Raw genomic sequence first — 26,267 nt, 5'->3', positions numbered from 1 at the left:
GGGACTGAGGAGCTCTCCACAAACAGGCAGGCTTTACATTGAACTACGAAGTGCCGAGTCTTTCCTGGACAGAGCCTGTCTGGACATAGGCACCTACTTCCGGGCTCTCCTTTTTCTTGGTTTCCATGGGTTTTTCCTATGGCATTCCTCTGCTAATAAGGACGTTCTTTAGGAATGCTAACCTCCAGATTAAGGACAAAATGTGCTGGCCAGGGAGCCCTCATTCTAAAATGATTTTGGATATCTCTGGTTTGATCCATTCTATGTGGGCATAGTTTTTAATTAGTGGAGTATGGTTCTATTTCCAAATACTCAGGAGGTGTTTCTTGATTTTAGCTCTATATATTCCTTACGTGCATATTAATTCATTGCCTAAAATTCTGCCAGTTCTATAAACTGATTTAAGAAGCATCAGTGGTAACAGGCTCTACCCTCATATAGAACTCTATTAAGGTAACAGTAATTTTGTCAAATCATGTTAGAATAGAAAAAAGCTTAGGGCCTTGGCAAAACCCATTACTTGATTTGGAGCCAATGACTATTGGAGCTTTAGATTATGCAACAAGTGAAAGCAGCTTTTTTAAGAGAAGTCAAACCAGGTAGCAAGAGGCAAAGAATCTGAGTATAAAATACAAACAATCAAGTGGCTATTTACCTCATTTCACTGCTCCAGATTGCTTCTGGAGTATCGAATTCTCCTAGAAAAATCTCAGAAAACTTTTCAGGCTCATAATTTTCTAAGTAACAAACCATTGCTTCTGGTAGGATGTGCCCAAGTATACTTCTCTGAAAAATATCTGGTCCTTTTGTCTTTAAAACAAAACAAAAGGTAGTCAGAAACACTGAAGTTATCTCTCAATTTTCTAATCAGCAAATTAGGATTAGAGAACATATTAAGAAAAGAGAACAACTGGAACAAATTGCATTTAAGCTTTGGAAGTTTAGATAGAAACAGGGCAAAATGTGCAGCGGAAGGCATCCAGTATAAACTGGCTTGGCAAGAGCTCCAAGGTGGAACTAACACCCTCCAGCCCTGCAGCAGTCTTAATCGCCTCAGGAGCCAGATGCTGCCAACATTTGTTAGGACGACTGGTCTTTGACCATGTGCAGCAGTAACGGACAACACAAGGAAGACTCTGCAAACATTTACATCAATTATTCTGTTACATTATTGGCTGCAGTTCCCTCCCGTACCTGCTTTTGTTTTCAAAAACAAGTATGTCCAGAAAATCAAGATCTTAAAGAGCCTGTCTTCATTAAGTATGGGCTAGGATTTAGATGGACAATTTCTATTCTAAGTAACTATAATTAACTGTATTAAGAATTCCACATTCTCTGGGCTAGCCAAATGGAGCCAGGATAATGATCATACTTTATCATACTAAATTTTTAAACTTATTTCTTTACCTGATGGAAATAAAATCCTAAAGACTATAAATACTTTTCTTATTTCATTCTAGGCAAATTGAGGATGTTTTATTTCTCTAGGATCTGCCAAGAGACAGAGGGAGAAAACCCAGACATGGTTTTACAACTTAGTGCAAAGACAAATTAGACAACGAACAGTTTCAGGCTTTTTGCTAATAAAAGTCATAAACTCACTATCTGTTAAACTTTTGGGTGAAGAATTGCTTGTTCTGTTCTTTAGAATACTATTATTTGGTAATTCTTGCATCCAGAGTTCTGCTATAAGCACATATAGTTTTGCTGTAATAATTCAAAATATTGTTAGATGAAATGATGCATATAGTTTCTCATATTATAAAATTTGAAAAAAGATTACATGTGCATAACCACACAGAAAAAAAAGAGAAAAAAATGCCTAATGCACATTAAGGTGGTAGTATTACAGGCAATTTTTTCCCTATGTTTTTTATATTCTCATTTTCTATTTGGATAAAGCTGTGGAAAGTATATTGCCATGGGCATCACTTTAATAGCATTAGACAGCCAGATTACTTTCTAGGGTTTCACTGGCTGCTCTACAAAACATGCAGTTTGGCCTAGTGTCTACTGTCAAAGTGGTATAGCATTCTTTATTTAGTCTCCTAAACAGTGGTCTGGTTTTGGTTTATTCTTCTATTCTCAATAAAATCTGAAAATCAATGCTCCATGAAAAATCTAACAAAATTTGGAGAACCCTTCAGTTATGGGTTGACAATAAATGTCTCTGCAAAATATAGGTATAAAGTTTCAGGTTGTCAAAGCTACCTGGATAAGTGTAATCTTTTATTGGATTCCTACTTTTCCTCCTCAGTAAAATGGCAAGAACACTTGAGAGCACCTGAAAAACTAAATAGCTTTAAAACAGAACTTAGCACTTCTGCCACCTTGGGATTTGAACAAAAAGAAGGCTGAAATTTTACTGAATCTTAGCTAACTATATGAGACTCAGGCACATAATGATTTATTTATGAAAATTACTAATCTAAATTTTATACAAAGGGAACAAGCTATATTCACAGTGGTGTCAATTATAATTCATATCTACAATTTTAATATTAAGTCTAATGGGTAACATTTATTTTCATTTAAAAAATATTAGCTTCCACTTTCTATGTACAAGGTACCACAAGGAATGTAAAAAAAATGAATAAAATAATATCTGCCCTCAAGTGCTTATAATCTAGTAAACATATACAGCTCAGGAAACTTTAGTGCCAAGACAGCTTACCCAGTGTTGTTATATATTCAAAGGATTAATCTGGCTTACCTCCTCTGACTTAAAAGCCTGTTTGGTATGTGTATACTTCAAAAATCTAGAAAAAAATAAGTTACTTATCAGATACATGAACTGATTTAGATTTAGTAACCTTAGTTTTCTAAAGATCAGATCTTTCATGTATAAATGAATGCTTCAAAAGGCAACTTGTAAATCCATCTTCTCAAATTGTTTAACTTCTAATTAAGGCAAGACCTTAAATGAATTAGAAAGATTTTTAAACTCCGGTCATATTAAGGATATATAATATGAAAAATTACTGAAGTTTTTTAAAAAAGCAAAATGTATAACAGCATGTACAATATGAATAAAGTTATATTAAATATGTATACTAAAATACTAGACAACAAAATTAAATAAATCTGTCTATGTACAATTCAAATAATAATTTTAAATAGATTACCATTAGAGTTCTTACCGAGCAACAGGAAGCACATTGGAACCTGTATACATCATGATAAAGAAAAACACCCCACTAAGATAAAGACGAGGTAACTGTGGGTTATCCTGCATGATATGGTATAACAGAATAGCAACCTTCTCAACAAGAATAGGGTCAAAGGTCAGCAGTAGCTGAAAAAAGAAATAAAATGTTTTTGTTATTGGGTTACAAAAAACTTACAATATCATCATTCCTTCTAGGTTTACGTATTTCATGTGATGAGGTTATAGTGTGTAAATTACAAAATAAAAAATCTGTGGGATTAAGTATGCTTTCTACCATACTCTAGATAGATTTGAAAAACAATTCATTTTACCACATTTAATGCAGAGATAGTAAAATACTGAAAAGTGATTAAAACCTATTCAGAAAAGGCCCACACAGGCCTGAAGCTATTTTGTCATAATTATAGGTGAAATTGTTTCTTGTGCAGAAATCTTCCTGATAGGACTTCTCTGTTAATGACAAAAGAAAAAAAGGAAAGTAGTTATACTTTAGGCTAGTTTCAGTTCAGCTGAGGTGCCGTGAAGCATCTCCTGAAGACTATTTGAGAACTCAGGGAGCAGAGCAGAGAATAACTACAGTGAAAGAGCACTAAAAGACAGATCTACAAGAGCAGATCTAGAAGGCAAGAGGGAAAGCGAAGACCAGCAGTACTTCCACTACCAGAAACATTCTCTAGAAATCTGAGCTAGCAGTACTAAAGGGAATACCTGGGACCACCGTAATGAATCTCATTTGTTAAAAAAATCATACAGCATTGCTATGAACAAACACTTGATAAGCAAATTTACTAAGTTTTAATAAAAGAGGCATTTCAATTTTTTATAAACACTTCCAAAGAATCCCCAACTTTGGATCAAATGCAACCAGCTAAAAAAATTACAATAATGAGAGTAAGTACTAGCTCAGATTAGGTCAACATTCTAGATTCAGATGGGAGACTTACAGCTGTATGTCCTTAAGTAAGTAAGTTAAATTTCTCCGTGTTCTGGTGTCTTACCTGTTCAACAAGGTATTTAACTTAAGTGTTTAGTACTGTGACATATTTTACAAAGGAAAAATTGAGATACAGTAACAGGATTTTCCCTAGTGTTAACAGGGGTTGTAGTTCAAGACTTGACATCACTTTAACAAAAATACAGAAATTAGCAGGCAAAACCCCAGAATATTCGAAATTGTGACTATACCAGGAAACACAGGACATTCACTCACTGTATCTTAAACCACTTTAAAAATTCTGAGGCTGTATCAAATGACAAAACTGGTAATTGCTCTTAAAAGTCAAATGAAGTAGAGAAATCTGTACCAACCTACACAGATAATGTTCCTGAAAACTACTACAGCTGCAAACTGTGCTTAGCAAGATTACGGTCTCCCAGAATAGAGAAAAGTAAATAAAATTAAGGAAAACAAAAAGAGCTGCTAAAAAATATTTTTTTAACTCAGCATAAAAATTTATAGGAGGAATATACTGTTCACAGCAAGCTGGATCTATCAATAAAATTCCTCTCTTGAATCGTTTTAACTGTTGAGATATCACTAAAAAAAGTAGATCTTCCCCCAAAGCTTCATGTTATGCCAACCACATCTCTGAAAATGTTTTTCAGTCCTCCTTTCCTGGCCTGAAATTTGACAGCATTTGCATTTACTTCTTTCTTTTCCGTTTCATAAATCTTAGAAAAATGTTTGGGAGAGGCAGATTTTCTAGGCACAGTTCTTTATCCCCATTTCAAGAGAGTCCAGAATAGAAAACAAATCCCTCTCCTTGCACCACCTCACACATGCAGCCACCTAGTTCTCTGGGCTGGGGTGTTAGTGGGTTACAAGAAATAGTATTTGCAATGCTCTTTCATTTAAGCATCTGAACAGAGATGTCCACAACAGAAAAGCATAAAATGGTGAAATGCTGGTATGCTTAAACAGAAATTGGAGGAAAAAAAAGTTGACAGGTTAATATCATTGCCGTATTCAGAAGTCTTTTTCATCATCAGTTGATTAGTGACTTACACAGGCACTTACGTATCTGTGAATGTAAAAATTTACAAACTTGAGTGACTCTTCTCTCCCCTTTCACACCAATGCACAAGTGATAGGTACAAATGGCATAAGTTACTGGCATACATTTTAAAGTCACATCATGTGTGGTTAATATTAAAATAATTAGATATGACAGTAGAATAGTCAATAGACAGCAGGGAAACATGACCTGAAATCTCTGGGACCTGACTTATTTTGAGTTTAATGCTCATTTGGAGTTTAGGTAGCTTAATTCCCAAAAAGTAAAACCTTTTGAGAACAACTGGATTCTGGAGGCTTCCCATGTTTAGGCTCTTGGATACACAACCTTTCACAGTATATTCAGAGTATCAATTCAATTAGATCAGAGTATCAGCTCAGTTAGGAAGTAAGTGAAGTAAATGTAATTCAGGGTTCAGGCTTTTTGAAATGGAATAGACTACCAGAAAATAAAGACTGGGGCTCATAATAAAATTAAATAAGGGAATACGACTCTTACAATACTGTTCCTAATTTGATAACATAAACCTAACTCACCTGAATAATATGGGGAAGGCAAGCACTGTCTGACAGCAGTCTTTTCACTCTGGGCAAAGGCCGAATGATGGCATTATCTTGATCCCTAGAAAATATTTTCTAAGGTCAACATTTAATATATTTATTAAAATTTGTATGTTCAGAGCATATGACATTCTACTAGGCATGAAGCATGTTACCTTACTTTTTTGTTAATGAAGACTAAGCTCTCATACAGCTGGGAACATGATTAGGTATTTTGGTTTAAATCTATTTGGCTGCTTAATATGACTTCATTTCCTTCCAAAAGATTTCCTTGAAAAACAGTACCCTAGAAGAGCCAAAGACTCTTATTTATTATTTAATTGATTAGACTTGGTGTTGTCTAACATAGTGTCAGCGGATATTTCCCCCCAAAAGGGCATACCAAACTTTGTCACATAAATTTAAACCTTAATTTAACTACTGTATTTTCCAAGTAAAGCCTTAATTTTAAAGCTATATTACTTCTAAATAGTAATTGTATAGTTTTAAGTCAGATCTGAATTTTAAAGAGAACTGGAACCAGTAAAGCCTCAAGTGTTATAAAACTGAGTTTCTCAGTAATTTCCATCATAAAATATCTTTACTAATAAAATTATGTATATGCAAATATTTTATAAAGATTGAAAAGTTCTATGCAAGGGTTATAATTATGATTATCACTGGATAACAAATTCTCACCTTCACTAGTCATGTGGGGCAAGATGTGGGTCTAGACTCATGTTCTTATTCCAGGAGTGTCTAACCTGACAGATCAGGAGCCAGCACTCACCACTGTTTACAGACTGCAGTACGCTTATTTCAGAATGTTCATACCTGATCCACATGAATATGGTAATTGTTACTGTTGCTAGAGTGCAGCCAGAAAGCCTCAATTCTGTAACATTATTTGAAGTCTCCCAGAGAAAGTTGCTTTTTAGCTACTGTATCAGTCTAATTTACAATTTTTTTTTTTCTATCTGTTCCAAAAAGCTCCAAAATTCAAAGCAGCATTCCCCCAAGGCCACAAATGGATCATCTTTGCTCTAAATCACCAGAGTCCATCCCATGACTTTACTGAAAAAGCACCCATATAAATGTTTTAGAGTCTCTGTTAACCATGGAAATGTTCAATTACATTTTACCTGCTTGGAAAATATCCACACATTGTGATCAACATGTTCAATATAAGCGTAGCAAGGTCAGTTTCATTTAGTACAGCCTGTCCACTGGCTAAAAGACACCACTTAAGCTGGGGTATAGCTTGCAGTGGTCGCCATCCATCCATGCCTTGAGCCCAGCATCTGGTTTTTGCGTTTAACATTCCTTTGGTCCACAATTCTTGCATCTAATGAATAAAAAAAATCACTACTACAAACAGACAAATAAAGCAAAATGGAAAAGTCTGCTAATGTTTTCTATTTTACAGTAAATACAAACTAAAATATGAAATAAACATGCAAGTTCACTATTAAAAAACAACACCAAAGTTTTGCTGACAGGACTTCAGGAACTCAAATTTGGCTATTAATAAAAGAAAATAACCATTTAGTTGGCCAACCTGCAGAGCATAAGGAACACTGGAAAGAATAAAAATGGTAGGCAGAGCGTAAAACTATATACAAGCAGAAAGCTTGGTCTTCTATAAAACTACCTTTGGCTAAATTCCCAATGAGCCTGGAAGGCTGAGGATGGGAGGGCAAGATCAAACACCAGCAGATGTTAAAATGAAATTGCCCTTGGACTGGACAAGCAATTTTCAATGGATTTCAGACTACATATTAAAACTTACCCGTTCATACCATATAGAAGCATTATAGTTTGACATAATTATTAAGGTAGCAATTGTGATATAAAATTCATTAAAAACCTAAGTGCTACCTCCATAACAATAGCTTTTAAACAATAAGGTTTAAAGACATGATTGTATGTATGTCTGTGTTTCTCTAGAAATGCAAGCCATGTAATCCTTCATGTGGAAATGGAATGGAAGAGCCCTTGGAGCTGATGACAGTTAACTCAAAACAGTTTTAAAATATTCCATGTCTCTATGTGTGCTAAGCAGGAGGGCATAAGAAAGGCTAAGACTTTCACAAAAAGTTTCTTCAAGACACATACCTCATGAAATCCATACGGGCCACTCCTTTCTTTGTCTGCATTGCCAAAGTACCATTCCTTTTCACTCTCTCTTTTCATATCTGGAGCAGCTTCAATTACGTTGCTCTAAGTTTTAGAAAGATTTTGTTATTTTTCAAGGCAGAAATCTAAGGGGGCAGATGTCACAAAAGGTTACAAAGTACTAATTTCTTGGGTTTATATTCCTTTAGAAATTCATCTAAAATTTTAAGTGACCTTATTTTAAGAGTTAAGGATTAGATGTTTAACCTAATAGTCCAAAAAAGCGACTTCCTCGTTAATATGCATTTGAAGCAAATGGCTTCCTAAATTCACTTGGCAATCTAAGCTAAATTCAAAGACACCTACATTCTTTTTTGCTGAGGAAGATTCACCCTCAGCTAACATCTGTTGCCAATCTTCCTCTTTTTGTATGGGGGCCACTGCCACAGCATAGCCAGACAGACAAGTGGTGTAGGTCTAAGCCCAGGAATTGAACCTGGGCCACCAAAGCAGAGTGCACTGAACTTAACCACTAGGCCACCGGGGGCTGGCCCTAACATCTACATTCCTGATGGTTATTAATAAATTATCAGGACACTAAAATTTTAGTAGCAAAGAATACTGTAAGTAGCTATATAAATACGCATATACCATTAACCTTAAACCACAATGCTCAAAATACTAAAGGTCTTTTGAGGGAAAAAACTCATGCCAACTAAAAGCTTCATAAACATCTGAGATCAATGAGTTAAAATACTAATGGGAAAAGTTTTAAGTGGTTTTAAACACTTAGTTTCAATCTACTACCCTCACTACAGATAATTCTTACAATTTTACACATCAATGTTTACGAGAATCTAGGATAGAATTTTTATGTAGTGTATTTTATTAAAACATGGTTTTTAAATACTCTCATAACTATCAGCTTTCAGTTAGAGTCATCTATAGAGGTATGGCAAAGTGGTTAAGAGCATAGACTTCTGGGTTCTAACTCTGGCTCTGTTCCTTATTGCGTGACCTTGGGCAATACACTTAGCCTCTCTGTTCCTCAGTTTCCTCAACTGTAAAAAGAGAGGTTTGTTGAGGAATTTTAAGAGTTAATATATCATGTGCACCAGAACAGTACCTGGTACACTGTAATTCTATACAAGCGTTAGGATTACTACTATTCAAACCTGCTAATAGAAAATGCCATATTCTAAATATTCAAATAGTACTTTTGTTCACAATTCAGCCAAAATCTAATATGACACATCTCCCTACACCCGGAGATGCAATAAAAATAAAACATAACACCAAAAAAATCACCAATGAGCTAAGTATAGATCCTGTCCATAAGTTAGGTATCAGAAAGGCCTTTCAGTAGACACCTGCAGCTCTGTCCTCTTATTGGCTGGTTTCAATAATGACTCCAGATTCCTCAAGGGAAAGTGTATTCTCAGCGACTGACAATGCTAAAAGTTCCAGTTACATAACTGACACACTCAGTTTAAATCCTAAAGGTCACATTTCTTCAAAATAAGCCACATTACAGATGCAGTTACTTTATAAGACGAAAGAGACATTGGAAAAATAAAAATGGATCATCACTGTTCATTCTGGATTGTTCTTATAGTTATTTTACTTTTTTGTTTGACTTAATCTCCCAGGCATTAGTACTATCATAATTATTGGAGAAATACCTTTATGGCCACATTTATTGAGATATTTCCAGATTTTTTGGTTCTTTTCATCCTAAAATTGTACTGAAAGAATGTTCTGCTTGTAAAATCTAGATCAGCATACATACCTGCAGTGGTACTGTAGCTCGGCTTACATGCAGATGTGCAAGGGTAAGCAAGTCCACAAGGATTCTAATTCCATTTGAATCCATGAGATCCTTAACGTTTTTCTGAAAGACAAAAATGTTTTATATAATCTAAAATCTTTCTCTCCAATAGGTACTACTATCTAAAAGGGTCTCAAAGAACTGCCACAGAACTCGTATTACTTGGTTTTTTCAGGATTTTGTGTTCAAGGAACATCAATTAAGATTAAAAGGGCAAAACTACTTTACAACGAGATCACATGAAGAATCTTTACTTAAATATATTCTCAGCAAAATAAAAACAAGGAAACAAATTAAAGCCCAGCAGGAATAAGACCCACAACAAACTCTCTGGTTCTACAATTATCCTGTATTTTCCACAGCCTTTTTGTTAGTAAACAGGTTAGTCTATTATCAGAAATAAAATCTGGTATATTAAAAAATCTTTTAATGTTCCAGTTTGTCTTTGTAAACTTAAGGTAAAAACGTAATTTCTGGGGCGGCCCAGTGGCATAGCAGTTAAATTGTCATGCTCCACTTTGGCAGCCCGGGGTTCACCAGTTCAGATCCCAGGCACGGACCTATGGAGTGCTCATCAAGCCATGCTGTGGCAGGCGTCCCACATATAAAGTAGAGGAAGATGGGCACAGATGTTAGCTCAGGGCCAATCTTCCTCAGCAAAAAGAGAAGGATGGCGGTGGATATTATAATCTTCCTCACCAAAAAAAAAAATTAAAAAACAGAAAAACCCCTGGTAATTTCTTAGAAGTTAGGAAGAGATTATAATATAAATTTTCCTAGGACTTATTAATTACACTTCATGTTAAAACATTTGCATTGTTTACTAAAAGTGAGACTAAAACTAAGCAAGTATTTAATAAGAAACCTGCTCAGACTTCATTCCAACATCATACAATTGTGAATCAACATTATATATTACAACTATGAATTCTTATTAGAAACCAGCATGAACCTATCAAAATGTCTTAAAAAGAACATGTGAAGAGCTAAAGTGACACTTCATTTTGTCTTCAAATTACTCCTTACCATCAATATTGATAAATTAAAAACTTTCCATTTTATGTCACGCACTTATTTTACTTGAAATCTAACCCTAAAGATTCCCTAAAGAAAAATTAGCTAATGATTTCATCCCTCAGTATTCTTCACTTAGAATTTTATTATCAATAATTTAATCCGTATCTGTAATATTAGCGCAGAATGTACAGAGAATATATTGCAAAAATTTTTCCTTCTAGGAGTTGAGAGCACACAGAGCTTTCTGATCGAAAAGGAGAAGATAAGAAAAGAATCACGTCTGGCTAATTAACCCAAAGTGTAATAATTTATCTTTTTGTACATACTCATGTGACTTACTTTGAAATAACAGCATATTTATACAAAAACACTGTACCTTATTAAGGATCAACTTGTTAATGAAGAGGATCAACCTATCTCGTTCAAGTTTATCTGTACACTATTGAAATAAATAAGAATTTATTCAGAAGTGAATAGAAACACAAATTAAGATATTATGATCACTTGACAAATCAACCAAAAGCCAATAAGAAATAGCGTCACCTTTTAAACATTAAGAAAATCAGAGAAGACTGTCAGTTATTGCAATTCCTCAATGTCTCACATTCTGTGCAATTTTATATAACCTGTCTATTTCCCGAGAAAGGCAGATATTTTAAAAATCATAAGCAGATTACTTTAATGTATAGCTTTAAGAATATACATAAAAATTGAAATAAATGCAAGAATTAACCCAAATAATACTCTTGAATTAGGTAACAATTCTAAAGAACTGATTAATGATGCTTCACATAAATCACATCATGATGAACACAAACAAGAAAGAAAAATCTATCTGTCTAAAACACAAATGCTATGCCACAAGTACTCAGGTTCACCAGAATAACAATAAATTAGAATTCAACAGTGCAATCTGGTGTAACAGCAAACAATAAAGATTTTCATCTGGTTATGTTATTTCCTAGGTATGTTTTGTGACCTTATTCAGAGAAAGTTTTCTAATCTACTAAGCATGATTGACAGTTGAGGCAATCATAACAAACAATGATGGCCATTTTCAAAACTCGTGAAATTTCTAAGGCAGTTCACTGAAAGTTGATAAATGTAAGAGCAACGTAAACACAAATGAAAGAATAAAGTGTATACACTACAATTAGGTAACACTCAAATTTGAGCTTCACGATGGATGAATCGATCAATTTTTTCTTTCCCCCACTGTGCTCAAGTGTTAAATGACAAACTTTCTAAAATAAAGAAATGTGCTAACTCCCTTAAGGTTCCCTTTTTTTGGTTATCATTGTAGTTTGTAAAGTTTTACTATCTTCACACTGAAATTTAGTACGCTAGCATCATTTAAGGTTTTTCCAAAATGGAAAACCAAAAGTACATACAAATCTGAACGTCACTATTTCTTTTACACACCTGTCCTGCTCACCCATACTTAAATTAAAGATTGGCAAATAGGTCGCTAAAGTCGTTCAAAAGCAGCAACTGAAAAAAATAAACTGACGTGTACAAACACTAACCCATTAGTCATTTTCCTATTCATCTAACTAATATTTAAATTAAGTATAATGAAAATTACAGAAAAACTCATGCAGGAAGTTATGGTAACAATGTGATCAAACAGAACTTAATTTTGAAAATTTAACAGGTACCCCAATGATATCATCAAATAGCAGTTTCCTTAAATGATATCCTTACCCTTTCTAACATTCCAATGATATATCTTGTATCTGTAAAAGGTCCTATTTCTTCATGACATCTGCCATACACAATAGCAAGGGCTTGTAAACATAAACACTTCATGTTTACTTTTGGAGTGAGCAGGAAACGATGATAGAGCTCATTGAAAAATTCATACCTAGATTTAAAAGAAAGGTCACAACAGAATTAGCCATGAACCTAATAGTGAAAACAAATATCAAAAGACATGAAGAAAAGCTTACGATCTCTTAATTGATCCACTTTCTTCATTCTCATCTTCCTCCAACAGTAATCTCAGGTAATAGTCTCCTATTTTGATTTCCTCTGCCAGGCACTCATATTTAACCTTTATTAATAAAAGCAAATTACATTATTTTAGTTTACAATGGATTTTTGGCAATTTCACATAATCACTTCTTAAATTCTTCCTGTTCAGGGCTTTTTCTTTCCTCGATAAGACAGCCTTTAATAGGAAAAAAATTCACCACTTCTTGAAGTATCTGGTAATTCATTATTATTAATATGACTTACTATTTCAGTTAAATGTTAAGAGTCAGAATTATGAATGTAAAACTTGCTGATAAAAACTGTCACAGGACTGGGGCTGGCCCCGTGGCCGAGTGGTTAAGTTCGCGCGCTCCGCTGCAGGCGGCCCAGTGTTTCGTTGGTTCGAATCCTGGGCGCGGACATGGCACTGCTCATCAAACCACGCTGAGGCAGCGTCCCACATGCCACAACTAGAAGAACCCACAACGAAGAATACACAACTATGTACCGGGGGGCTTTGGGGAGAAAAAGGAAAAAATAAAATCTTTAAAAAAAAAAAAAAAAAAAAAAAAAACTGTCACAGGACTATGTGGTGTCCACGAAGACTTAAGGGAAAGCAGAATCAAACCACTGTTAAGGCACAATCAGCTTCATTTCCTTCTTGGCTTACCACAACCAAGCAAAGAACAGATGGTCCTGCACCACACACAGTTTGCCCAACTCACACAAGCTACTTCTAGTCTTCCCTCATCTCCTAACATATCAAATACATTTTACAGTATATTTTTATACAGTATTCATTCTCTGTACGTCAAATTACCCCAGGCTACAGACTGAAGGTGAGACATGAGGGACTAGCCCACGATCAGGAGTTGGGCAGAACCACGACTTTGTACTCCAGATAGGCTGCTTGTCTCAGGTAAAGATTCACAAGCAACTGTAAAAAGGAATTCTCTAACCAGATTATCAGAATTCTTTTTCTTAAGTCTAAAATAACTGATTTCTAAAAATATAAACTCTATAAAGTCAAAAACACACATATATATCCATTTCACTTTCTTTCTATAAATTCTGAGCATTCAATTTCCATTTATTTAGCATATACTGTGTATCCCATGCCCTGTTCTAGTCATCAGGGATACAGCAATAAACAAACATAAAAATTTCTCTCCTTATAGGAGTGGTAGATAAAAAGTAAAATATACATGACAGTTGTGTGATATAGTAAGTGCTATAGAATGAAATAAAGCAGGGAAAGGGAATAGAGAGAGAGAATGAGTTGAGAGAGAGAGAGTGTGTGTGTATGTGTGTGTGTAAAAAGGGCTGCATTTTTAAATAGGGTGGCCAAGGAAGACTCACTCAGATGATGACATTCGGGAAAAGACTTGAAGGAGATAAGAAAACAAGTTATGAGGCTATCCAAGGAAAAGAATATTCTAGGCAGAGAACAGCAAGTAGAAAGAGCTTGAGTCATAACAGGAATGTGGTGTTTTCAGGGAAGCCAGTGTGGCTGGAGCAAGATTGAGAGGGTGAACAGTAGGAGATGAGATTAAAGAAACAATGTTTGGGGTTAGGGGGTACACAGATCCTGCCCTGTACGCTATTTTAAAGACTCCGGCTCTTACTAAATGAGAGGGGAAGCCATAGGAGCACTAGAGGGCTTTGAACAGAGAAGTGACACCACCTACTTACATTTTAACAAGACCACATTGTTGCTATGTTGATAATAGATTGTAGGGAGGCAAGGGTAGAAAGAGAAATATTGCTACAATCCCACAAAGAGTTGAGTTCTAGATAATTTTTAAAGGTGCACTAAACAGGATTTGCTGACAATGCAGATTTGGGTTGTAAGAGAAAAGATAATTTCAAGGTTTTTGACTAGAAAATAAGAAGTAGCCATTATCTAAGATCAGAAAGGATGCAAGCAAAGCAGGTTTGGGGAACGAACCAGAGCACAGTTTTAGAGCTAAGTTCTAGATGCTTATTAGATATTCAATCATAGGACAAAAGTATGAAGTCTAGGAAAGAAAGTCTTCTAAGAAGGAGATAAGAATCTGGAAGCCACTAGCAAATGAAAAACATTTAAAGCCAAGAGAACGGATGAGATCACTGGAGCAATAAATATAAACGAAAAAAGGTCCAAGAACTGATCCTTTGGGGCCAACCAACATTTGCGGAATAAGGAAAAATGAGCAAAGAAGGATTGCATAGTGGAGGAGAAAATCCAGAAGAATATAGATTCCCAAAACCAAAGTAAACAAAGCTTTTCAAGGAGGGAATGATCACAATCGAATCATTACATGTTTCAGAAATGCAGTTGGGTTAAAGATCAAAGCCTGCAGGGTCAGGGGCATGTTCAAATCTACAACTCTAATAAGAGTTTAAATCACACTCACACACACACACATGCACACACACGCACACACACACACGGTTATCTACCACGAGCATGTTTCTTGTTTTTGTATTTTTAATACAATAGCAAAATATGGCCACATTCTGAATCAAATTACCACAAAAAATGAATCAAACAAGCTACGAGGAACAATGGGAACAGGCTGTTTCAATGGTGAAAGACTCTAAAGGGAAAAAACAAGCAAAAAAGAGATATAGAAAGCATAGGATGAAATTTATAAAACTCCTACATGATTCTCAGGTACAAAGCCGAGTTACTTAACAAAGTTAATTTTTCATTTTTGTCGCAGGAAAAGATCAATATTTCCTCCACAAAATTAAGAGGGAAAGATAAAGGTATGTGTTATATAACTATAAATTAAAAAAAAACACACACACACTCCAAAAATAACACACGCTTTTTAAAAAAAAAAACTAATATACTACAAAAATCAAACCTTACCTCAAATTCCTGGTGGTTCCAGGAGATCACATTAGCACTACCAAGCTCTCTATCAATATTAAATGCTCTCATTTCAGATTCAAGACTATCTCTCAATTCTTCTCGCGTTTTGAAATTCCAAATTAGGTTTGACCTGGCATGGTCCTGACCAAACCTAGATATACAGATAATCAGAAAATAGCAGGAAACAATAAATGTTTTTAAAAACCTAAAAATATCCCTTTACTACATCTTATAATAAGCATTAAAACAGTAGAATTAATAGACTTTAGCAAGCATAAATAAAGAAAATAAAATCTTTATAAAGTAAATATAGTAAAATGTTAATGGTAGAATTCTGGTGATAGGTATACAGCTATTCACTGTAAAATTCTTTCATATTTTTCATAATAAAATGCTGGGGAAAAAAATCAACCCAAACTATAAAACAAACCTGCGTGAATTTCAAAACAAGGAATTGATGTTCAGTTTGAGTATTTATTGCTAATATAAACTCCAGTCAGAAAATAATTATAGTCAGATATCAAATTTCAGGTTGGGGATAAAAATTTCTGGATTACTGAGTGTGAAGTATGTGGGATGAGCAACATTCTAGATTAGAACCTTACAAACTACCCAAGAAAGAATACTGCTAAGCTCTGATTGATATTTTCAAAATATCTTTCTTTTATTCCTGAAATAATTTAACTATTGTAATAAATTTGGACACAAGTCTGAACTGGAGATGGATGGGCTTCATATCGACTCAACTTTAGTCTGCAATCCTAGCAAGTCTGATGTCAGAGTTCCAAAGGAGTTCTAGGGGGAGAACACAACTGAGAGATTCCGGAGGGAGGAAACCAAGACATATTCATTCTCTTAAGGCCATACTGCACATTATATACATAGCATATACTTTGAAACCACTGTTGGAAGTTTTCCAAGTACCTATTTTCCTTTATGAGCCTAGATATAATCAGTAGGTCAACTTCCAGACTGAGTACCACAGCAATCTCAAAAAGTTTTGCAAACTTCCCCAAAGGTTTGTTTGAAAGTCTTACACGTATGTAGCTGCGTGTGTGGTGGGGGGAGTAGTGGCTGGGCAAAAGAAGGAGTTACCATATTAGAAGTGTGGAAAAGTATACAAGATCAGCTAACGTGGATACTCATTTCCCACAAATCTTATTTTTCATCATCAACTCTTTTAAGACTCCATTTCCAACAAAGATAAAGAAGTTATAATGCAGTTATTTCTAAGCCACAATAAAGTGTTTTAAAGCAACCATCTCTAATTCTTAATAAAATTTTAAAAGTAACTTTGGCTCCTCAGACTACCAACACTCTATAAAAGGCCTTAATTTTATGGAAACATCACTAGTCATATGAATCTCAACAGTTACAATTCTTGACCTTGATAGCGTAAAATACCTATAGCATAAAGCACTAGTTCCAGACAAGAAAAACCTGTCATAATCCCTCTAATGGCAATGGCAACCGATCTGTGTTGGAAAAGAGGTCTAAAGTTTACCTATAATAGAAGAGATCCCAATTTGCTTCTATTTTTATTCTTTGTCTTCTCTTTCGAAGAACTACTGGCTTTTGATTTATATTCTGGAAAAGAAAAAAACTTCATAGTGCTCAATCTGAGGCTACCAAACAGGCTCAGTGAGAAGATGACCACTTTCTAAGTGCTGAGCAACACTTCCTTCATCAAATTTTGGCAGATACAAAATTAATGAAACAAAATCTATAAAATATGAACACAGAATATTAGATTATATCACAATATAATACCATTAGCATATATTTCTATAGGATTGCTGAAATATTTTCCATGTAGCCTGAAGTTATAGTTTCAACACCAAATTTTGTTAAAGTTTACAGTGATGACTAATAAAACATAATACTCAAAAACAGTGACTTGTTTTAAACATTTACATGCAGTTAATACAAAAGTCATGAGAAAACAATAAGTGCAAAAGATTATAGGTTATTAAACTGCTACCAAAGCCAAGAGGAGCAAGTATAAACAGAAATAGCTAATGGACAAGTAATAAGTATCTACATTCAGACGTATGTGAAGTGAGACTTGAATGTAATTTATTAAGCAAAGAATATCAAAGACGACTCCACATGCCAGGCAGTTTAACGCATTTCACACATGTAGCAGGGACTTAAACTCACCATATTGTTTCTGTCCTGAATTTAATTGTAAAAGGAAAAAATAAAAATTTTTAAAGAAAATAAAAATGAGTGAGCCTACTATTGCTCAACTATATCTATTATACAAATTTCACAAGGATGTCACCAATATAAATCATCTTCACTTTAAGAAAGAAAAAGGCCCACCTGCTTCTTTACGTCTATGACTCAAATTTAGGTAGTCATAAACCCATCTGAAAATTCAAAGAAAGCTATGGCCCCCATTCCCGAGAAAGACACCTACGTCAGGTTTACAACCAGAGGGGAAGATTTCAAAGATTTCCCCAAGTCTACACAGAGAGTGGAGGTTAAGAATCTCTGCTCCAAGTAAAACCTGTAGATATTTCAGACATGAAAATTCTAACCCCCAATGTGACAGAAGCAAAAAGTAGACATAGTATAAATTGAAACATGAAAGTCTGTAACTTCATTAAAGTAGCAAATTATATAAAATAAAGCAAGAGAATAGATTAGATGACACAGAAAGAATAAAGGTAAAATGAGTAGTAAACTTTAAAAAGTAAATGCTGTTTGAAATACAAAACCTATTGGTTATAAAAGGAAATGTTTCCTATAAATTTTAATTCTGAGCACTATCATGAAAACTAATGCAAGGTGACTTGAATGAAGTACATAAACAATTCAAAAGTTTAGTTTTCATGACAAACCTTTCCTTAACACCTCTAATCAAGAAGTTCTTTCTTCCATTTCCCCTGCCCTCAGGACAAAAAGCTGGGAGTCTAGAGTAATGAAAATATAAATGCTATACAGAAAAAGAACAATCAGCTCTCCACAAACTGAGCTGACTGATTTAGAGACACGCTAAAAGCCCTAACTAGCTACACAAATCTCTAAACTGAAAATAACATAAATGAGAAAAGAGGCAATTTTATACATTAACCAAAGCTTATTATTAATCCAACACAGAACATCAGCTACAATGGAATTGACTTCATAAACATTCTGATTATATGAGAAATGCAGTTCATTTTGAGACTAGCCAGTTAATCTCAACAATGGTTAATTTTCAGACTTTAGCTGAAGCACAAGATCATTCCATATTTTGGTGTTAATATTTCTACAAATAAAATAGTCACAAAGATTATTCACTGTTTCCTAAAGACATTAATGTTAAAATAGTACCTTGGCAGAAATAATTTCTTGACTACTATATCTATTTGGTGTCATTATTTGCTTGACACTTTAGATAACGCCCCATTTAAAAGAAACCAACATACCAATAAAACATTATCGATACTAAAAATACATACTTTTCCCTCTGAATTGCTGTCTTTAACAGATGTTATCCACATTTCTAGCTAAAATAGCTTTGTGTTTCAGCTTATGCTGGATAAATCCCATGTATAAAATCATGCCAAAAACTTATTTTCAGAATAGTTACATTCAACAGCTTGAAATAACTGTTATTTCAGAAATAGGTTTCACTACCTGAACCCAGGAGCTTATAATTTTTAATAACTGCAAAAACCACTCATATCTTATTTGTAGATTTTCAACTGTTCAAATGCTACAGCAATATTATCATGACCAGACATGTATATAGTGCTTTTATTATCTTGCTTATACGTCAAAGCATCCCTATAGACTAGAGAATGAAGGTATAGCTACTCTGATTTTTTGAAAGAGGAAAATAAGGTTCTGAAAACCCCTAACTTGCCATATGGGTTAAAAAGTGATGAAACCAAGCTCAGATGTAGGTTAACCAATTCACAGTTCAGTACTCTCTTTACTGACCTCGCCATCTGAAAGCCTGTCTAATGATTCCTTATATCGCATATGTCACTCACACAAATTAGCATTAACCCATTATGCTCAAGTTCTGAAGAACTGAATTTTGGTCTCAATTTCAAATAGACACACAAGACTATAATATTTGCTCTCCTGCATCTGATGCCTTATGTTTAGATATTCTGCAAATTCATAAGAAGCTTGTCTGTTTTAGAAAGATATTTAGATTACTTTCCTGGAATAAGGAAACAACCACCATAAGTAAAGAGATGGTTAAAGGGAAAGAGTACAAGTGTAGTCAACAAAAACTGTGAGATCAAGTCAACTTTTACAGGATACCGTAAATCAATCTGAACCACTGCACATTCCACCCTACATAGAAGAATGCACATTACTGAATTAAGTTTTGTAGCATACACTACATGCTGAAAAACGAGATTAAAACTGTTTTCGGTCTCACCTTTATTTGAGGAGTTAATATTGAAAAATTTAACTACATACAGTAAATTTAATTAAAAAATGTGAATCATTTCCAAAACACTTGTCTTGCTGGCTCTGACTAAAAAAGCTAAACAAGAAGGGCACCTTTATTTTACAGCTACAAAACAAAGTTCAAAGAAGGAAGGAAGGAAATAGATACATATGAATAAAAAAGTATGGAAACCAGAAGTTATAAAAGAAAAATTACGAGTAGAATTTTATATTGAATTTCATATTAAATACCGAATTAAAATCCTACTCATTGATTCATAAAACTACGAATTAAGAAAAGTTTACATAAACGTATGAATCAGAATTAGGTGACATTTCTTCAGGTGTGCAGCCAGAAGTATCTGACTACCATCCCTGTGAACAGCAACAACTAAAGTAAATCTAGGATACACAGAAGTGCTGGAAGTTGGGAGCAGATTTTATTTTTACCTCTTTTTGCGCAATGCCCATTCTATCCCTCCAGTGCATCAACACAAGATCCACTTTTTCTTTGGCAAATTTTTCAACTTCTTTAGCAGCTTTTCCAGCTAGTCTTTGCCACTCTGGAACTTTATTAAATTTTCCATACTGATCCTGTAAAATAATATTGAAATCCATTACAGTTCTGTTTGCAAATTTATTTTAAAAATCTAAGTAAGGCTGAGTCACACTCTTTATTTTACATAATTAAATAAATTCTGGAGGTTAGGGCTCAGCGAAAATACAAGGCGAAAACTGCTACAATAAATTATACTTTTTGTCTAAGAAATCTTTTCTACTTAGTTTTCGAGATGATTCCTTTTGTAGAGGTGGCAAGATCAAGAGGGAGATGAGTGCAGACAAATGGGGTGAGGACAGGAAAAGAACACATCTTGAGAGACGCTAAGTAATTTCCTCAAAGGTAACCCAACCTTAATAATTAAGATAGCTCTGCAAGGAAAAAAGTCCAATCTAAATTAATTTTTTTCAGTGTTAGCCTCTTTCACCAACAATGCAAAATATCACATTACGTATTTGAAATTTTTCTAAAGCCCTTCCTGAATGTGCCAATAAGCTGAGTTAGAGAAACAAAACATAAAAGATTATTACTACTCATAAAATCAGATGGTGGACATAGTTGCACAACTCTGTAAATACACTAAAAATTATTGAATCATGCACTTAAAACACGTGAATTTTTGAGAATGTAAATTTTACCCCCAAAAAGCTGTTAATAATAATTTAAAAAGAATGCCACTATCCAATGCAGTGAATTCTTGGTTTATTTCTAAAATCTTTAGCATGTTTCAAAAAAAAGTACTCTTTCATCCTGAAAACATACTTAGGACAATCATATTTACCATTGCTATTTTCACATTATCTCTAACATGCATCCGATCAGCATCCTTCTCAGGAACTGGATCTGAGCTGTCCAAGTATGCCAGCAAGCCTGGCGGCTAAAAACAACAAACAAAAACAAGACATAAAATCCATTTTCAAAACAACTGCACAAAAGAAAATTTAGCCTTCAAATCCAAAAAAATTAAAACCATGATTTAGCTATTGAGGATAGCATTCATTATATGCCAACTCCCATGATTAAGTATTTTTAAATTAAAAACAAACTAAAAAACCTTTTAACATTATAAACAACTTATCAATGAAATTTAAGAATATACATCTTTCCAGTTATTCAACTGACTTACCAAAATGCGTTTCAACAAGTTTGTCGCAGTTGCATTATCAGCTGTCCAGAGTCCCACTAAATGTCTACTTAGCTGTCTGAAAAAAGCAGACGTTGAGAAAGGTTTGCTGCTTTATCTCAGCTAGAACAGAAAGGAATTTTTAAGAACAAAATATCACATAAGAAATATGACTACAGTAAACAAAATTATTCTGATGTTAAATATTAAAAAATAGTATTTTAATTTGGAGAGATATGAGATAATATTTTCCTCCAAATTAAAATGCTTCCCTGATAAACTAATTTTCAACAGACCCGAACATGAAGAAGTAGGTTCTTACCCTATTTAAAGATAAGAAAAATTTAAAAAAATAATTAGACTTGATGATACAATTAGTTTGTATAACAAGTCTGATACAGTGATCACAACATTCTGGCATTCTTTGGAATTCTGAACATGAGCAAAAGTCAAGAACTATGTTCTAATATAACCTCTTTGGGAAAGTCAGAGATAGAAAATATTTTCAGTATTGGGAGTTTGGACAAAGACTTAAAGCACTTAGAGCAAATTATTCTACTCATCCCACCTTTGAGCTAAAGGCATTATTCTGGTTCAAAGAGAAAATCTAAGATTTAATGTTGAATCTACAACTTAATCATTTATTAAACTTAATCTTCATGATGACATTTGTCTGCTTAGACGGGAAGCTCCTCATGAGCAGGGAATACATTTCATTCACCACTGACCCTTCTGTGGTTTGGTAGAGATTCAATTGCCATTTGCTATAAGAATGGGCATAAAACCTATGAAGGAAATAACCAAATAATCACCTACAGACATATGTATTTATACATGCTACATTCCCAGAAGAAAAAAGGCTAACAGGAAAACCCAAATTGTTACTTTGTTCTAACACCAAAAAAATGAAGACTACTAAAACTGTTCATTCCTCTGCCTATTTGGAAGCTAACATATCGAAGTAATTAAGCTTGTAATTTCCTTCACTCCCATTTGGTAGGTACATATCAGAGATTCCTAAAAGGCTTTAATTAGGGATAAAAGAGAGAACATTTTATAATAGCAATCTGTAAAAGATAAAGCAATGTAAATGAAAAGTGGTATTTCTACCATAATTTGACAGCTTTTCAATATTGTGGTTGATCAGAGTAAGGAATGTAACTATAATAAAGAGAAGCACAACAAGCAAACGTCTAACGTGGGAGTTTAATGGAATAAGACATCAAATAGTTTCTATTGTAATGAAATATAGTGTCTAGCACTAATAAGGCAGTATATCAATGAAATAACCTCCCTTTTAAATTTTATTGTCCTCTCAGGCAACACAGAAGATTACTTTTGTGGCTAACATTTACAAGTGAGGGATGCAAATAGCTTCTTACATAGTATAAATAGCAGAAAACTATTAGCAAGGCAGTACACTATGACACCTAATAACTGGACACAGATGATAAAGAAAGAAAATTTGTAGTATAACAAAGTAAACATAAGCCAGCAATTTATGCTATTATTTAGAAAGTCAAAAAGAACATGATTAAAATATTCATGATTTTTGTTTTTTTTGTTTTTTGTTTTTTTCACTAATATGCATCAATATGGTATGCTAAGGGTATCTGAGAGGGTCACATATCAGGAATCATAAAGAAAGGTTACAGGAGCTGGAATTTATGTAGCCTGGAGTAAATGAACAGATTTATGTGTTTCCTTATATTTGAATCATTATTATAAAAGAAGATGATTTGCCAAAGGGAAAATTGTTTAACTCTCAGAGATTTAGGATACGCCTAGGTTAGCTTGGTTAGATATTAAGACTTTTAATTCTTAAAGTAGAGTACCTAACTGACCAAAGACATTTAAAAATTGACTAGGAGAGGTTTTCACATGGGGTCATCTGCATGCAAGATGGCCAGAGAAAGTACAAGGAGCAAAAGCCTGGGTATGTGGTTCTAGTTCCATAAGCTTCTAGGTACTCTTTTCCATGTTCCAGTCACATGACTATGGGTGTAGAGCCTGATAAGAGCATAGTGGGGGAAAAAGCAAACGCAGTTTTATTTTTTCTTCCTAAGTTATCCAGGGACAGGGACAATGATCATCTGGGCACAATTCTTCTACAGAGAAAGAAAAAGGAGAACTACGTGAATCAAAAGAAAATGAAACATTTGTGTAATCCAAACACTCCTCAGTTTGTTTTATTTAATATCAAAATCCATTCTCTGAACAGCAAGTTAATTTATAGCAAATTAAATTTAACCTACCTATTTGTAAGCATCCTTTGATCTGAGCTTATTGTAAACATCGCAGTATGCAAGTGTCGAGGTAAGGCACCTTCACTTAGGGCAAGCTCCTGCATTTTTGTAGCAATTTCTTTGTCACCTTCCTTTGGAAAAAGGGTAAGATGATCCCTAAAGCAGCAATCTAAAGCAAGCTATCCTAATTTTGTAAAACTAATTTTACATCTCTAGATAATTACTCAGTACACAATATAATAAAACTTAAAAATGCAATTTCAATTATCAAAACATACGTGGGTAGTAATATGAGTAATTTTTAAAATATTCGTCTTTGGAATGAGGTTTAAATGTTTTCATATAAATTTATCTTATGAATGATCCTTTGCTTAATTTAATATTACAATTAGGTTCATTCCCTAAGTATATATCAGGTAACTCAGGGAAACCAGCAGTTCCTACCAAAGGCACCTGCAAATCTGGCTTGCTTTTGTTATTAAGGATATATTCACATTCGTGGTGAATACAATTATTTATTTTTTTAAAGAATGATGCGATGTAAGGGCAATTCCTTTTCTTCTAATTTTACTTTACTAATGGACTCACTTTGGCAACAGGGCAGGACAGACAGGACTACTAATCAAAGGTAATCATAGAACTATAAGTTAAGCAAGCAGTGTGATATTGAAGACAATCTGTCAAAAAGTAAAAATGCTCACAATGTTACTGAAAAAAGTACAAGTATACAGTACAACCGAATATGCAGTATGTATACAAATATACATACTATGAATATGTACATATATCATTCTGGCAAATGAATATGTAGTATGTGTACTACTACATACTATGCATACTATGTATATGTACATATATCATTTTGAACAGTACACAGTCTGAGAGGAAATTTATCAAAATGCTAATAGCACTTATCTCTGGATGGTAAAAATACAGGTAATTTATTATTTGTTCCTTGTATTCTTTCTGAGCATCTCAATGTTTCTTCAAAGATCATATACCGCTTTTTACAATCAGAAAAAAATAATTTAAGATACTTGCCAGGACTTCAGCGCAAATAAATGAAGTCTTCCTTACACAGACACCAGCTCTAGTCACTGGCTATGAATCTGACAGGCATGGCTTATACTGAAGCCAAAAGTCGGCATTTTGGTTACACCTGGCACTCAGTAAATATTTCTGAATGAATGGCAATATGCTGGTAGATCAGGGTCAGCAATAAACTTTTGTTTGTTCTTTTGATCCTAACTGTCCTTGGCTACTGCAAGCTCTGTAAATGAGAGATGTGGTACTGACTTTGGAAGCTAAAATTGAGCACAGAACCCACTAGCTGGAGGGGGGAAATTAATCTTTACTTGTATCTACACACTAAAAATGCAAATTTAACTATGATGTTCCAACCAGTGTAAGGCCTATATATAATTTTTTTAACAGTTCTTAAGAGTATACTAATTCTGTGCTTATTATTTAGCTATGTTATATTTATGAGCCACAATCGCTGAGTTTATTAAAAACTCTTATATTTTATCCAAATTATTACTATGATAAAAGAATATACGAATTCAAAAGCCATTTAGACTGATGTCAATGTATCCAAGCTGACATTCATAGCCACGATCTCATCTTTTAAAAAACACAGAAGGCTAAAGCAATTATCTTTATTTCTAGAGCTTAAATACAAATGCACTTCAGCATGAGGAACTAAGTTTTGTTACCATTCTTATTTGATACCACTTTGCTACGAACTAACTCCATTAATAGGTTTCTATGTAACCTCAGTACCTAAAAATTTCAATACCATTGCCACCAACTCCCCATAAAAGAGAAGAAGGAATGCTTTTAATTCTTTCAAAATAAAACAAACAACGCAGGAACAGAAAAATTTATCTTTTCTAAATTTACTTACTTAAGAACTTTAAACTCTTAGCTTATTATTGAGGATCGTTTCTCAAACTAGTTTAAAACTAATTTCTAAATAAAAATTTTAAATTATTTTTCTTATCCACAAAAATTGAATGTTTTCCATAAAAGACTGAAAGATAATTTTGTCAGCATTCAATTAAAATGGACAATCAATATCCAAGTAAGTTGAGAATTTCAAAATTGTTCTCTCACCTCTATTATTGCCTTCATAACCAATCCAGCTCCCTTTATAATTGCCATGGAAGGATGCTTTAAAATAGGGGGAAAAAGTATCACAAAACAAAAGAATTTTATTTCAACATATTTAGTTTTTGCTCTTAAGGAAGATATACAATTTTATGCAAGTTATAAGCCATAAAATTAGTAAAGGATATGTCTCAAAGTCAGATCACAGTTCAGTTAAAAATTTTAAGTATACTTACAATACAGCTTTACAGATACTTAAAACATAAAGAGTTTTTACGTTAGTAGGAAATGGCACTTATTTCAATAATACATATT

At 33.9% G+C, this 26,267-nt stretch overlaps 1 protein-coding gene across 2 annotated transcripts in view; it reads right to left on the bottom strand.

Annotated features, from left to right (window-relative positions):
- The window catches only part of DNAJC13 (DnaJ heat shock protein family (Hsp40) member C13), a 110,677-nt gene that overhangs the window by 39,040 nt on the left and 45,370 nt on the right, over positions 1–26,267 (bottom strand). For both annotated transcript variants that reach the window (XR_011527158.1, XM_008544064.2), the window contains exons 16-32: positions 25,959–26,015; positions 23,853–23,974; positions 21,601–21,676; positions 21,256–21,351; positions 20,366–20,509; positions 17,022–17,104; positions 15,515–15,668; positions 12,633–12,736; positions 12,388–12,547; positions 11,060–11,122; positions 9,628–9,729; positions 7,839–7,943; positions 6,866–7,068; positions 5,721–5,805; positions 3,141–3,295; positions 2,714–2,759; positions 656–810 (exon numbers count right to left, since the gene is read on the bottom strand). Coding sequence is in view for 1 of the 2 variants with exons in the window: in XM_008544064.2 (XP_008542286.1) it covers positions 656–810; positions 2,714–2,759; positions 3,141–3,295; positions 5,721–5,805; positions 6,866–7,068; positions 7,839–7,943; positions 9,628–9,729; positions 11,060–11,122; positions 12,388–12,547; positions 12,633–12,736; positions 15,515–15,668; positions 17,022–17,104; positions 20,366–20,509; positions 21,256–21,351; positions 21,601–21,676; positions 23,853–23,974; positions 25,959–26,015 (1,910 nt within the window). In the remaining variant the exon portion in view is untranslated. The remainder of the gene's footprint in view (positions 1–655; positions 811–2,713; positions 2,760–3,140; positions 3,296–5,720; positions 5,806–6,865; positions 7,069–7,838; positions 7,944–9,627; positions 9,730–11,059; positions 11,123–12,387; positions 12,548–12,632; positions 12,737–15,514; positions 15,669–17,021; positions 17,105–20,365; positions 20,510–21,255; positions 21,352–21,600; positions 21,677–23,852; positions 23,975–25,958; positions 26,016–26,267) is intronic.

Source organism: Equus przewalskii, chromosome 15 (assembly GCF_037783145.1).
Source record: "Equus przewalskii isolate Varuska chromosome 15, EquPr2, whole genome shotgun sequence".
Taxonomy (NCBI): Eukaryota; Metazoa; Chordata; class Mammalia; order Perissodactyla; family Equidae; genus Equus; species Equus przewalskii.
Note: the sequence above shows the minus strand (reverse complement) of the source record. Positions and strands in the feature narration are given on the sequence as shown.